We start from the raw sequence: 13317 nt of genomic DNA on the forward strand, positions 1-13317 counted from the left end.
TTATGCTTAAAAAAAATACCTGTAATAATCCTCAATATTGATGAACAATTTAAGTTCACTGTGCCTTTAATTAACAGTGATGTAAAACTGCACTGTATTATTATGACAGCTATTTATTATCTTTGGTTACCTAATTTTTATACAAATGCTTGGGTCAAGGCGACCACAATGAATCCCATCTCCTCCAGGCCTATGTACCATTTGAACAGACACATACTGTACACCAACTTGCACAATCTAATGAGATATACAGTACAAGAGCTGTATCAAACATTGTGATATTATAAAGGTCAGTTTTGATTGATACGGTCAGATGTAATTCCTCTTTATCATTGTGTTTATAAATTAAGAGTGGAGTATAACTGCAGTGTACATACTTGGAGCAGTTTCCATTCAACAAAAATGAAAGGAGATGTGAAAGGAATCCAACATTGCGTCATGTGTAACATGATGTACCCATTGTACTGGACTGCTGGTGCAGGTAGCTGACAAGCTTGAGCCTCATCGCCTCGTCCCTAGCCAGAGTGAAGGTGTAGGCCATCAGCGCTGTGGTGTACAAATTGTCCATTTGGCCGGCTGCCTCTTTCAGACAGCCCAAACACCTCTGGATCACAGGATCCTGTCATAAAACACACAAAGATATGAGGGATTGAGTAGTCTAAAGAGTGAACTCATAATGTGACTGGTGATACCGCCTACCTGTTTAAAAATCTAATTTTAATTCCTACAGACGGCTACAGAAAACTAATTGTGTATATCCATAGTTGACACCAGATGTTTACTTGCACTATGCAAAAATACTGTACATGCTTTTTTTCCTACTTTCTGGCATAAAATCTAACTAAACCTGTTTTGGTCAATTAGGATTACCAAAATCATTTCTATTCGCTCAATGCCAGAAAAATGAGTAATTTTTTTTTTAGGGAATTTTTCATTACTTTCCTCTTAGTTCGAAATTTATATACAGTAAGATTACGATGCCTTTATAAACAATTTGGGAAAAGCCAGATGATGATTTTATTTCTTTGGAAGCTTCTGAGTTAATTAGAGCCATATCTGTGGATGTAGTTCAACGGGGCACACCTGAAACCCACTGCTTCCTTGTGTGATATCATGAGAAAGTAAAAAATTGTGTCATTATCCACAGAGAAACGAGTTCTGTACCGACATTGGCTGAAAGGCCACTCTGCCAGAAAGAAGCCATTTCTCTAAAAGCCGTCTTGTGGTCTGATGAAACTAAAATTGAACTGTTTGTCCATAATGAGCATTGTTATGTTAGGAGGGAAAAGGGGGAAGCTTGCAAGCCTGAGAACACCATCCCAACTGTGAAATATGGGTGTGGCAGCATCATGTAGTGGGGCTGTTTGCTTAAAGAGGGATTGGTACACTTCACACAATAGATGGCATCATGAGGAAAGAACACAACGTGGAAATACTGAAGCAACATCAAGACATCAGCCAGGAATTTAAAGCTTGGCTGCAAATGGACAATGACCTGAACCATAATAAACTGGTTACAAAGTGGCTTAAGGATAACAAAGTCAATGTTCTGGTGTGGCCATCGCAAAGCCCAGATCACAATCATATTGAAAATGTATGGGCAGACCTGAAAACACACGTGCGAGCAAGCCTACGAACTTGGCTCAGTTCCACCAGTTATGTCAGGAGGAGTGGGGCAATATTCCTGCAAACCATTGTGAGAAGCTTGCGGAATGCTAAAACACTTGACCCAATTTATACGGTTTAAAGGCAATGGTACCAAACACTAATGAAATGTATATAAAATTCTGACTTTGAAGAAAATAATAGAAAATTGTTTTTAAAAAAAAAATCCTTCTGTCATTTAGAAAAGAACACAATTTGGTCAACCTAATTGTCCTAAAACAGTAAAAGTTCATGTCAGTGAGGAAAAAAAGTGTCTTTTTATATAGTGCAAAAAAGGCCCCATAGACTCACTCATGGAGGCGGAAGTTACTCACAAAGTCACCAAACTGCACTTTGGATGATTACACTTTGCACAATGGTCATTGCACCGGACTATTGCAATATTAGTCATTCGAACTGCTCGAAGTGCAAGAGGACTCTGCATCTTTTTGCACAATTGTCAAAAAATAAAAAAATAAATACAAATATTTACCGGCATTACCAGATAACTAGCAGCCCTTTACTGCTCAGTGACTTGTCAATGTCTTTCTGTCTCCAAAGTGTTCTGTAAATTGACGGTCTGTTGTCGTACTCGAGCGGCTCCAACTCCCGGAGACAAATTCCTTATGTTTTTTGGACATACTTGGCAAATAAAGATGATTCTGATGTAGGGTTAAACTGTGTGGTACTTATTTAAGCCAAAATCTGAACAACTTTCTGACAGACATTTTTAGAGATGGCCAGCACAGAAAATAGAAACACTTTGTTGTAAACTTGATGGGTGGGCCCCCTTTAAATAAGATTTAATTTGAAACAGCAATGAAATGACAGACAAAAGGAAATATCCTGATTATTGTAATAATGCAGGAATTGTCATCTTCTGATAGCTGAGTGAGAGATTTTTGCAGCTAATGCATTTAAAAAGCCCATGATTTTACTTTTTACTTGTATTAACCCATTTAAAATGAAGATCACGCAAAACATGACATCACATGAGGTTGGGGTCCAGTGTTGGATACAAAAGGGGAGCGATGTTTGACTCACTTTAGTGTCGGAGTCCAGTTCTAACAGGGCGGCAACGATGTAAGCCGTCAGGGACACGTCGTCGCTCACTCCTCCCTGATGGGATAGTAAAATATGCATTCGTATTGCTTTGTAAAACACTAAACTAACATACAGGGACAGCAGTGCAAGCATGTCAATGGCCACACTGACATCATTACCTTCATGCCATTGTGGAAAAGTTTCCCCACAGATCTGATGCAGCCATCACGCCCCTGCTTAGAGTACAACCATTTCTTGGCATCCATAACGTGCTTGGGATCTACAAAGATGTAAGGCCTCGCCCCCCAAAAGGACTTCATCACAAAGGAGGTCAGCCTAGAGAGAAATAGACACGTGCGCGCATGCGCGCGCACACACACACACACACACACACACACACACACACTTCTGAAAACAAATCAAAGCACAGTGTGCCTGTGGCGGTAACCCCGAAATGAACCCAGCCATATAACAATTACATAATGACCTTGTGTGTGATATGAAGCCTCTGTGTCTACAAGAGAGTTCAGCTGAATTAGACAGAGGGGCAGCAATGCTTTGAGTGCGAACTAAAATATTGTACAAAATCAATGAAATATCCTAACAATGTGAGGATAAGCGGTACGGAAGCTGAATGAATGAATGTTGTGACACTCCAGGATCCCACTGCAATACTGTTATGAATGCAGAAAATACTCAGCCAGAAATTAACAGGACACTACTTGTAGTAGTGTCAATATTAACTGTGTAAACACAATCCCTCTTATGAAGTGAAACACTCCCCTATTCCTCCAGAGTGCTCGGTTTAAGATTACATTCATTTGGGCTGTGACGAGGACGTTTTCTTCAATGCATAAATTTCTATTGCATACTTGGTTGGTGATATTACGATTAAAAATTTGGGGGTGCACCACAATCGTAATGTAAAGTGGAGTTTGAAGTTATAGTGACATATGACTGAGTTAAGGAAAATAGATTTATCGTTTTATTAACTTTGGGGGAACTGCCAACCCCATAAAACCCACCCTTTGTTTGATTGAACTCTCCCTGGGTACAATTGGATGTACTTCCTGTTACTTTAAGGTTCAAGCATCTTTGGGTCCCTTGAGAGGCTCTATAAGCTATTATTATTATTTGTTCACATAACACCCCCAACTCTTATAAAGCTGCCTGATGTGATAAGTGTGAACAAACTTGTTTTGCCCTCATTACAGTCCTACATGACTTTAAGAAAACACATTCAAGCTGTTTCGTCTAATCTTTTGCAGCAAATATTAATGTGATTGGACACTTGAGTCCTTGTTTCCACAAACAGCCACCCCCATACATACTCGCCAAGTGCCAAACCAAAACGTTTGTTAAATCCCCCCCAGCGATGTGCTTTAAGCCCATTTAAAGGAAATATTAACATTTTCTGGCAGCTTCCTCATGAAGTAAATGGCTAGGATGTTTTCTGGTGCCAAAAACAGATGTGTACGCTTGCCTCATGGGTGCCATTTTTAGTCTCACATCAAATTAAGTGTGAACTTTAAGCTTCATAAAGTCACTGTACAATAAAGTGCTAAGTACTGAAAAATGTTCTATGACATCTGATGCAACTGCACTGTATTGTGTGTTACATCATTTATTCTGGTATTTTTGGTCTTTTCAGATCACCATCAAGGCTAAATGTGACATACGGCGAGAGGCTCAAATACACAAAATATTTTTGTGACAGTAAAAAGTGAAACAATGCCAGATGAATTAAAACTTTTCAGTCACAATGTAACACCAGCGATCTCTTACCACTTCATATTTAAAAACAGGTCAACAAACATTTCACAGAGACATTCAATAACTGCACTTAATTTTTGTGGTGTACAAAAACCCTTCATATCCAGTACAGTGGAACCTCAAAAGTAGAACTGTAATAAAACAATTAAGGTGCACAAAACCTCAGGGGTGAAAATGCCGTCACTTATGACTTCACGTGAGACATTTATAGGTCTCGCGATACTTCAGTTTAGTGAGCATTAAAAAGGATTTACTCCACAGGTGTATTGATCTGCTTTTTTTTTTTTCCTTTTAGTGATACAATCACATCAGGGTACAAGTGATGGCAAAGAGAAAAACTGATGACCATAGAACGGGAAATGGAGCACACGTCTGTCGTGACTGCTAAGGCAATATGGCAAATTTAAAACTCTAACGGATAAGACCTTAACTGCTTGGAAGGCAAGTCATGTCACAAAGACTAATATCCCTCTGCATATACAGTACACTACCAGTCATCTAAATTAACAGCAAACAGAGAATACAAAAAATGTTAGCCACTATGAACAGTAAAAAGAAAAAATAATTATAAAAGTTAAATAGTGTTCCCTCGCTATATGGCAGCTCATCTATTGCAGATTCAGTGTATTGCGGATTTCTTTTCATTTTTATATCGTGCCTAATTTACCGTATAGTGGGATTTTGAGTGTATGTTGTAATTTTAAAATTGTAAGTAAAAAATATAAAAGAAAAAATTAAAACACATCACAAGGAATAAAATGTACATAAACATACAGTAATGCACATAATTACTGTGCACTAAGAGTACAGAAAGTGTTCTGCAGAAGATTAATACGAGTCTGAGGAGGTTCATACAGCTTTAAATATGTAAATATAATTCAAGAAACGTGGTCAACACTGCAGATTTCACCTATTGCAGAGGTGTTCTGGAACCTAACCCCCACAATAAATGAGGGATTACTGTCGTGAAATTTGTGAACTCTTCATGCGAGGTGATTGCCCTTATAAGCAGTAATTTTCCCAAACAAATTAAGCTTTGTTTGACCTTTTTTAAAAACATTCTCAAAAGGTAATTTACATTATATTTTGTATGAATAATGGTTATTTAATTTTTTATTTTTCAATACTTAGTCTTTTTATACTTGTATGCCTGTTTACACTGTCCAATTGCTCAACATTTTAAGAAGGCGACAAATTGATACTGGAAAGGATTATTGATATTTTCAATGGTAAATGGGCTTTCATTTGTATTGCTCTTTTCTACTTTCAAGATGTTCAATACTCACTGTTTCCACAACTGAGCCATGTTTGATTTTTCTTTCAAAATGCCAATCCTTTTTAATTGCTACAAAGCACCATCACTGATTTGCCCCTCTGCTTTTCTACTGACCAGGTGTTGCCAGATTCATCGCTTTTCCCAAAGGCACTATAGGAGCCATCGTCATGTTTGTAGATGAGCTCCCTTTGGTATCCTGGAACACACAGACAAATGCACATCATATTCCCGATTGTGAACACACGCTGCAGGAAATATGGTCTCATTGTGTTTCACTTGCACAAAATGCCATCTCTCCTCTAGGTTTATAATTATGGCTGCAAGTTTTTAAAAATGACTAAAATTGTATGTCCATAATGTAGAAGTTCTCAAAACGTTTTACAGGTTCCACCCACAAAAAAAAAAAAAAAAATTCTCCAAAAAGTACCACTATCATTACCACAAGTAAAATACAGTAGCATAGTAGACCCAAGTGTTCATCAAAAAACGAGACAGAGGTGAGTATATATTTACTATTATTGTAAGCCATTGTGACATTACATATAGTTTGAACATTAACAGCGCACATAATTATAGGAAACTAATTAAAAAAGGATACAGTCAAACTATATTGTACATAAATGTTAAATAAAAATTGCACCTCAATAAAGTTAAAAAAAAATTTAAATAAAAAAAATCCATCCATCCATCCATTTTCTGTACCACTTATTCTCACTCGGGTGGCAGGCGTGCTGGAGCCTATCCCAGCAACTGCAGGCAGGAGGCTGGGTACACCCTGAACTCATTCATTCATCTTACTTTACGCTAATCCTCACTCGACTGAAGTTGCCAAAATGTTTACGTTAAATACAACTGAACTGTGCAGTGATTTTCTCATACCGCTAGAGGGAGCTCACATACCACTCGTGGTGCACGTACGATACGTTGAGAATCACTTGTCATAATCATAATTTATGCAAACAATATGTGTCTGAATTATGCCACATGTATTCATAATTATTCGTCATGTTAACAAGTAGCAAACAAATATTTACACATTCATTATCGGGTCGATTTAAACTACCTACTTAGCTTAGCTTACTTTTCAAGCTGTTTTGATAATGAAAATGACCTTGCCTTTTACTGTACCATATGTTGATCTGTTTTGGATAGTCTTGTTTTGTGAACCATTCTGTAAAAGGTGGGAATGATGACTCACCGCTCTCAAGGAAGCGCGTCGCTTTGTCCAGAATCTCAGCAGTCAGTTGACCTGTGCTATTCAGGTAGTTGAGAATGAAGATGTTGGGAGCAAACAGCAACATGTTCTGCTCGCCACAGCCATATGGCATTGCCAGGAGTTGGTCCAGGTTCTTAATGGCTCGGCCCATCAGGTCACCTTCAGTAAAAAAAAATCTCATGAGGGAGGGTTCTATGTAGGCCTCTATGAAAATGCTGTCAGACAATAACAGGTATTTTTACCCAGTACAGAGACAGTGGCTCTGGCAGATCCAGCAACAAACATCTCTGGCATCAAAAGAGAAATTTTCTTTTCCACTGGTCCCTCTGGCAACAAAACAGACATAGATTGAGTGAGTGTCATCACTTACCTTTGAACAAATACTGGCCAATTGTGCTTTAGTAATAAATAACAACAATTTAATCTCATATGGCCAAAAAGGTTTCCATCTCTAATGGGAGAACTCACACCAAGACTTCCATTTTCAAAATACCACCATAATGTTGTTCTGTTTCTTTGTGTTGTGGTGTAATACAAGCAACAAATGTACAGCAGAATTAAACTGTTTTAAATTACTATAATAAAGAATAATAATGAATTTAAACAAGAACTGCTACAAACTAAGCTCTGGGACGGAGGTAAAGTTCCATTAAGCATTAAAATTTCATCTGGATCCAATAGGGATAAGATGAAAAATTACCTCATCTGATTCGACCATGTTAAATTCAAACTGAAGCCAATTGCGCGACTTGCATTTGTGGTCCTGCACACAGAGCAAATTGTGTTCATATCTGATGAGACTAGACTGCGATAAGAGCGTCTGAACAAGTTTAATGGGATCTTTAAGGATCTTTCTGTCAAGGGTGGGTGTTATGGTTGTTGTCTTCCCCGTTTCATACACCTGCTCCTGAGTGCATCTTCCCCACCTGTGCCTTGTTTACCCTAATTACACCATGCATTTAACCTCATGTCTCATTCTTTCTGGTCGCCAGTTCGTTGTACCTTGTTGCCATGTTCCAGCATTCCTTGTTTCTACGTCACCGATTTATATAAGCCTAGACCCTGTTCTGATTATTGACCTTGCCTTTTTGCCTCACATTTTTTGGATACTGTTGCCTTTTCGGATTGCCTGCCTGTGTCTGCCCGTTTATTAAACCTCTCTTTTTTAAACTGTCCATTTGAATTTAAGTCGTGCATTTTGGGTCCTGTCCTTTGTTCCGTTCATGACACTTCCATTTATTGCAACTCATCTTTTTTTTTATCAATGTGAGGATTATCCTGATAATTTAATGGGAAGAAATGATTTAATAACTATCAATAACAACCAGAGTTACAATATAAAAAAAACTGTAGAAAATAGGTCGCTCAAAAACAATACAGACAAACCTAGAGCATGACAAACCTTGCTATTTTGTGACAAAATGACAATGAATATTAATTTGTCAAACTCATGTGTGTAAAACAAGGAGCTGCTAAATGTCAGTGAGTTGAATTCAAACCCCCAAAATTGTGTCTGAGATTTTCCAAACAACTTGTACATGGGAAAGCTCACCTGCAGGACAGAGGAGCGCATTGTGACTCACTGACTGAGGCGTTCCTTCAGCCTAGATGGGAGACCAACGTAGAAAATGTTAAACTGGAATGCATTACAGAGACACTATTCAAATTAGACCATTCATCTCGAGGCTGATATATCCTTTGTGCTCCTTAATAATTGGAGATCATCAGTGTTCAATCCAATTATTATGAATGTAATTATTTTTAAACGGATTGCATTGAAGAGAGGCCATGCTGCTGAAAGGAATAAAAAATGTTTTGGGCTCCAGTTTGGGCAGTCATTCTCTGTCATGTTTTATTTTGTTGATTATTATAATTTTATTTCAATGGTGTTTCCTGACATTTATCATCAATCACGTATGTAATGTCAGCTGTTTGTGTTGCATGTCTGTTGAAACTGTTTTTTATTGGGTAAGAAATTTGTTCGACAGTGTATTCTATGACAATGCTATAATATGTTGCGCTTTGAAATGACAATATACAGTACGTTGTGTCTGAGAGGTACTAACCTCCACCAGCAGGCTGCGGACCACGGTGTCAATACGGCCCACGTCAGGGACAGAAGCCACCTCATTGCCACACAGCAAGTTGGTCTTCAGGGCCTCGGCGCTCACCTTCAGGTCGACCTTGCCTTTGTGCAAACAAACAGTCTTATTCAGAGGTCATGTTAAGGCATGCATCTTCAGTCCAGCCTTCAACAAATTTACCATGAACGGCTTTCCAGTCCAATTTATTTTTAGGGTTTATCCTGCCCACCTCCTCTGAATCTTGTTTTCTCCCCCAGATTTCTGTCTTATTCACCATCATTAAAAACCCCATTTGTTTCCTTAAAATGCACACTCTCCCCATACCTCTTTATCTCCCAACCCTCCTTGTCTTTCACAGCCCAAAATTGTTCTCACTGAGACCAAGTACAGATCAGACCCTGAGGAAAAGGTTTCCAAGTGTTTCATCAGAGATGCTACCTGACGTGTGAGTACAAGTGATTGTCAGCATGCCTAGAAGAGGAGATGGAGCAGCACGATTTGACATTCACCAGAGCCTTGTCCTCATCGGCGCTTGATGGAAGCAACTAAAACTCTTCAGCTTTCCGGCCAGCTTGTGCTCCAAATACGTTTGTACCATAATCCATCCAGTTTTTGTTTCACATTGTCATTCCCTTTCAATTTACTTTTATTTTCAAGTTTGAAACACATTTTTGTCATGGTTGCGTGTACTCGGTTATTATAGTTTTCCCTCGGTACATGGTAACATACTATTCTCTTCCTTTCGGCTTGTCCCTTTAGGGGTCGCCACAGCGCGTCGACCTTTTCTCCTGCATCCTCCTCTCGAACACCAACTGCCCTCATGTCTTCCCTCACGACATCCATCAACCTTCTCTTTGGCCTTCCTCCAGCTCTCTTGCCTGGCAGCTCCATCCTCATCATCCTTCTACCAATATACTCTATTTCTCCTCTGGATGTGTCCAAACCATCGAAGTCTGCTCTCTCTAACTTTGTCTCCAAAACATCAAACCTCTGATGAGCTAATGACCTGAAGCCTCACTCTTCCCCTAAAATCCCTCTCACTCATGCACGTATATTCTGTTTTACTTTGGCTAATCTTCATTCCTCTGCTTTCCAGTGCATGCCTCCATCTTTCTAACTGTTCCTCCACTTGCTCCCTGCGTTCACAATGTCATCTGCAAACATCATGGTCCACGGGGATTCCAGTCTAACCTCATCCATCAGCCTATCCATCACCACTGAAAACAGGAAGGGGCTCAGGGCTGATCCCAGATGCAGTCCCATCTCCACCTTAAATTCATCTGTCACACCTACAGCACACCTCACCACTGTTCTGCTGCCCTTGTACATGTCATGTATTATTCTAACATACTTCTCTGCCACTTCAGACTTCTGCATGCAGTACTGTTAGATATATCTTAGTAGTTATCATTTATTTGCTTAGCTTGCATTAGTATTTTGCATTAGTAGCCTGCATTAGTATTATGGACAATATTTAGATAGAAAGATGTCTCGCCTTCAAGAAGATGACTCAGCAACATTTGATGGAAGGGCGCCTTGACCAAGGACGTGATCGGATGTGGTCGGGGACGGGACAGGTGTCGTCTGGTCCTATGTTTTGTGTTGTGTCTTAATGCTTAGAATATTATGTCTTGTAGAACTCTCCTATTTTCGAATAAATGTAGGAGCGACGGGGGAGATTGTTTAGAGCGTGTTGAGAGGCTGTAACCTGAACAATCTCCCATGCGCCCTCCTCATGAGTAAAATGACCAACGTCTTCATTCCTTTTGTGTTTATTCATAATAATGTTTGGTGAGATAAATCCAACAAGTACCACAGCTCCTCTCTGGGTACTCTTGTCATAGGCTTTCTCTAGATCTACAAAGACACAATGTAGCTCCTTCTGACCTTTTCTGTACGTTTCCATCAACATCCTCAAGGCAAATAATGCATCTGTGGTACTCTATGCATGAAACCATACTGTTGCTCGCAAGTACTCACTTCTGTCCTGAGTCTAGCCTCCACTCCTCTTTCCCATAATTTCATTGTGAGCCTCATCAACTTTAATCCTCTGTAGTTCCCGCAGCTCTGCACATCACCCTTGTTCTTAAAAATGGGCACCAGCACACTTTTCCTCCATTCCTCCGGCATCTTCTCACGCGCTACAATTCTATTGCACAAGCTGGTCAAAAACTCCACAGCCACCTCTCCTAGATGCTTCCATACCTCCAAAGGAATGTCATCAGGACCAACTGCCTTTCCATTTTTCCTCCCCTTTGATGCCTTTCTAAGTCCCCCCGTACTAATCATTGCCTCTTCCTGGTCCACCTCTTCGACTCTCCCTTCTCTCTCATTTTCCTCATTCATCAACTCCTTGAATTATTCTTTCCATCTATCTAGCACACTACTGGCACCAGTCAACATATTTCCATCTCTATCCTTAATGACCCTAACCTGCTGCACATCCTTCCCATCTCAATCCCTCTGTCTGGCCAACCTGTATAGATCCTTTTCTCCTTCTTTAGTGTCCAACCTGGCATAAATATATGCCTCATTTGGCCTTTGCCACCTCTACCTTTGCCCTATGTCGCATCTCAATGTATTCATTTCGCCTCTCTTCGGTCCTCTCAGTGTCCCACTTCTTAGCTAAACCTTTTTCCTTGTATGATTGATACTGTGAGGTTCCAGCTTCTCTCCTTTCCTGCCTGCCTCTCTGATCACCTTGGCTGTAGTGGTCCAGTCTTCTGGATGCTCCTCCTGTCCACCGAGAGCCTGTCTCACCTCTTTCCGAAAAGCTGCACAACACTCGTCCCGTCTCAGCTTCCACCACATGGTTCTCTGCTCTGCCTTTGTCTTCCTAACCTTCCTCCCCACCACCAGTTATCTTACACACCATCCTATGCTGTCTAGCCACACTCTCCCCTACATTCAGTAACCTCCTTCAGCTTACATCGTCTGATGTAATCCACAGGCGTGCTTCTACCTCCGCTCTTGTAGGTCACCCTATGTTCCTGCCTCTTCTGGAAAAACATGTTCATTACAGCCATTTGCATCCTTTTCGTAAAGTCTACCACCATCTGTCCCTCCAAGTTCCTTTCCTGAATGCCGTACTTACCCATCACTTCTTCCTCACCCCCATTTCCTTCACCAACATGTCCATTACAATCTGTACCAATCATGACTCTCTCTGTCTGGGATGCTCAGAACTACTTCGTCTAGCTCCTTCCAGAATTTCTCTTGCACCTCTAGATCACATCCTACCTGTGGGGCATAGCCACTAATCACATACATAACACCCTCACCTTCAAGTTTCAACCTCATCACATAATTTAAACCATGTCCCTAAACTTCTAGCCTTACTACCTTTCCACCTGGTCTCCTGGATACACATCAACCTTTCTCCTTATCATCATGTCAACCAACTCCCGAGTTCGAGGCTCTGTGCTTTCCTCTTCTCCTTCTGCCGAATAACCCGCTTTCCACCTCTTCGACTTCGACCCACAGTAGCTGAATTTCCACCGGCGCCCTGCAGGTTGACGGCGCCGGTGGCGGATGTTGTTAACCCGGGCCACGACCAATCCGGTATGGAATTCTTTGGGTGAACCCGCCATAGGGCTGGATTGGTAACATACTATTCATAGTGTATAAATTATAATAATCCATTTGCAGTTTTTATTTTTTTATGGTTCAACTCGGAGAAACATTTGCAATATAATGTGATATTGCATGTTTTCTTGTTTCAAATTATCCAAAATAGGTGTACTTAAGTTCCTTTCCCCTCATACTATTTTTAAGTCTATGGTGGTACTTGGAGCGGTAGGTATTCTTTGAGGTGGTACATGGTGGAAAATGTTTGCGAACAGCTGCTCTAAATGATTGTGATGACAACTTTTAACTTGAACAATATCAATATCCAAGTAAGCCAGACTAGCCTCTGTCCATGCTGCCTCCACTAATGTACTTTTTCTCAATTATAGTTTGGAAGCTATAGGTATCTATAACTTCTTGATATTCTGTCTCACATATCGCGTCTTTTCATATCCTTGCTAGTTTTCAGTTCAGATATTGGGTGTATTTAAAATATGAGTGCTTTCATATGTTCTAGTTTGTGTGGTGTGCAACAAAAAATATATACAGCAGAGTAAATTGAATTTCCTCTTGGGGGATTATAACTAATACAATATTTAACCATTTAATTTTTTTTTTTTTTTTAAAAAGTTAAAATCAAATACCATAATATTCAGAGTCAAGATTGAATGAAATAACCTGTAAGTTCTAATACCAATACATAATGAATAATT

At 39.9% G+C, this 13317-nt stretch overlaps 1 protein-coding gene across 1 annotated transcript in view; it reads right to left on the bottom strand.

Annotated features, from left to right (window-relative positions):
• The window catches only part of LOC133404779 (alpha-2-macroglobulin-like protein 1), a 36448-nt gene that overhangs the window by 6297 nt on the left and 16834 nt on the right, over positions 1–13317 (bottom strand). Inside the window, exons 21-28 of the mRNA XM_061681070.1 lie at positions 9020–9141; positions 8506–8557; positions 7196–7279; positions 6936–7112; positions 5852–5933; positions 2868–3024; positions 2689–2763; positions 457–619 (exon numbers count right to left, since the gene is read on the bottom strand). Coding sequence (XP_061537054.1) covers positions 457–619; positions 2689–2763; positions 2868–3024; positions 5852–5933; positions 6936–7112; positions 7196–7279; positions 8506–8557; positions 9020–9141 — 912 coding nt within the window. The remainder of the gene's footprint in view (positions 1–456; positions 620–2688; positions 2764–2867; positions 3025–5851; positions 5934–6935; positions 7113–7195; positions 7280–8505; positions 8558–9019; positions 9142–13317) is intronic.

This window comes from Phycodurus eques, chromosome 7, assembly GCF_024500275.1.
Source record: "Phycodurus eques isolate BA_2022a chromosome 7, UOR_Pequ_1.1, whole genome shotgun sequence".
Lineage (NCBI taxonomy): Eukaryota > Metazoa > Chordata > Actinopteri > Syngnathiformes > Syngnathidae > Phycodurus > Phycodurus eques.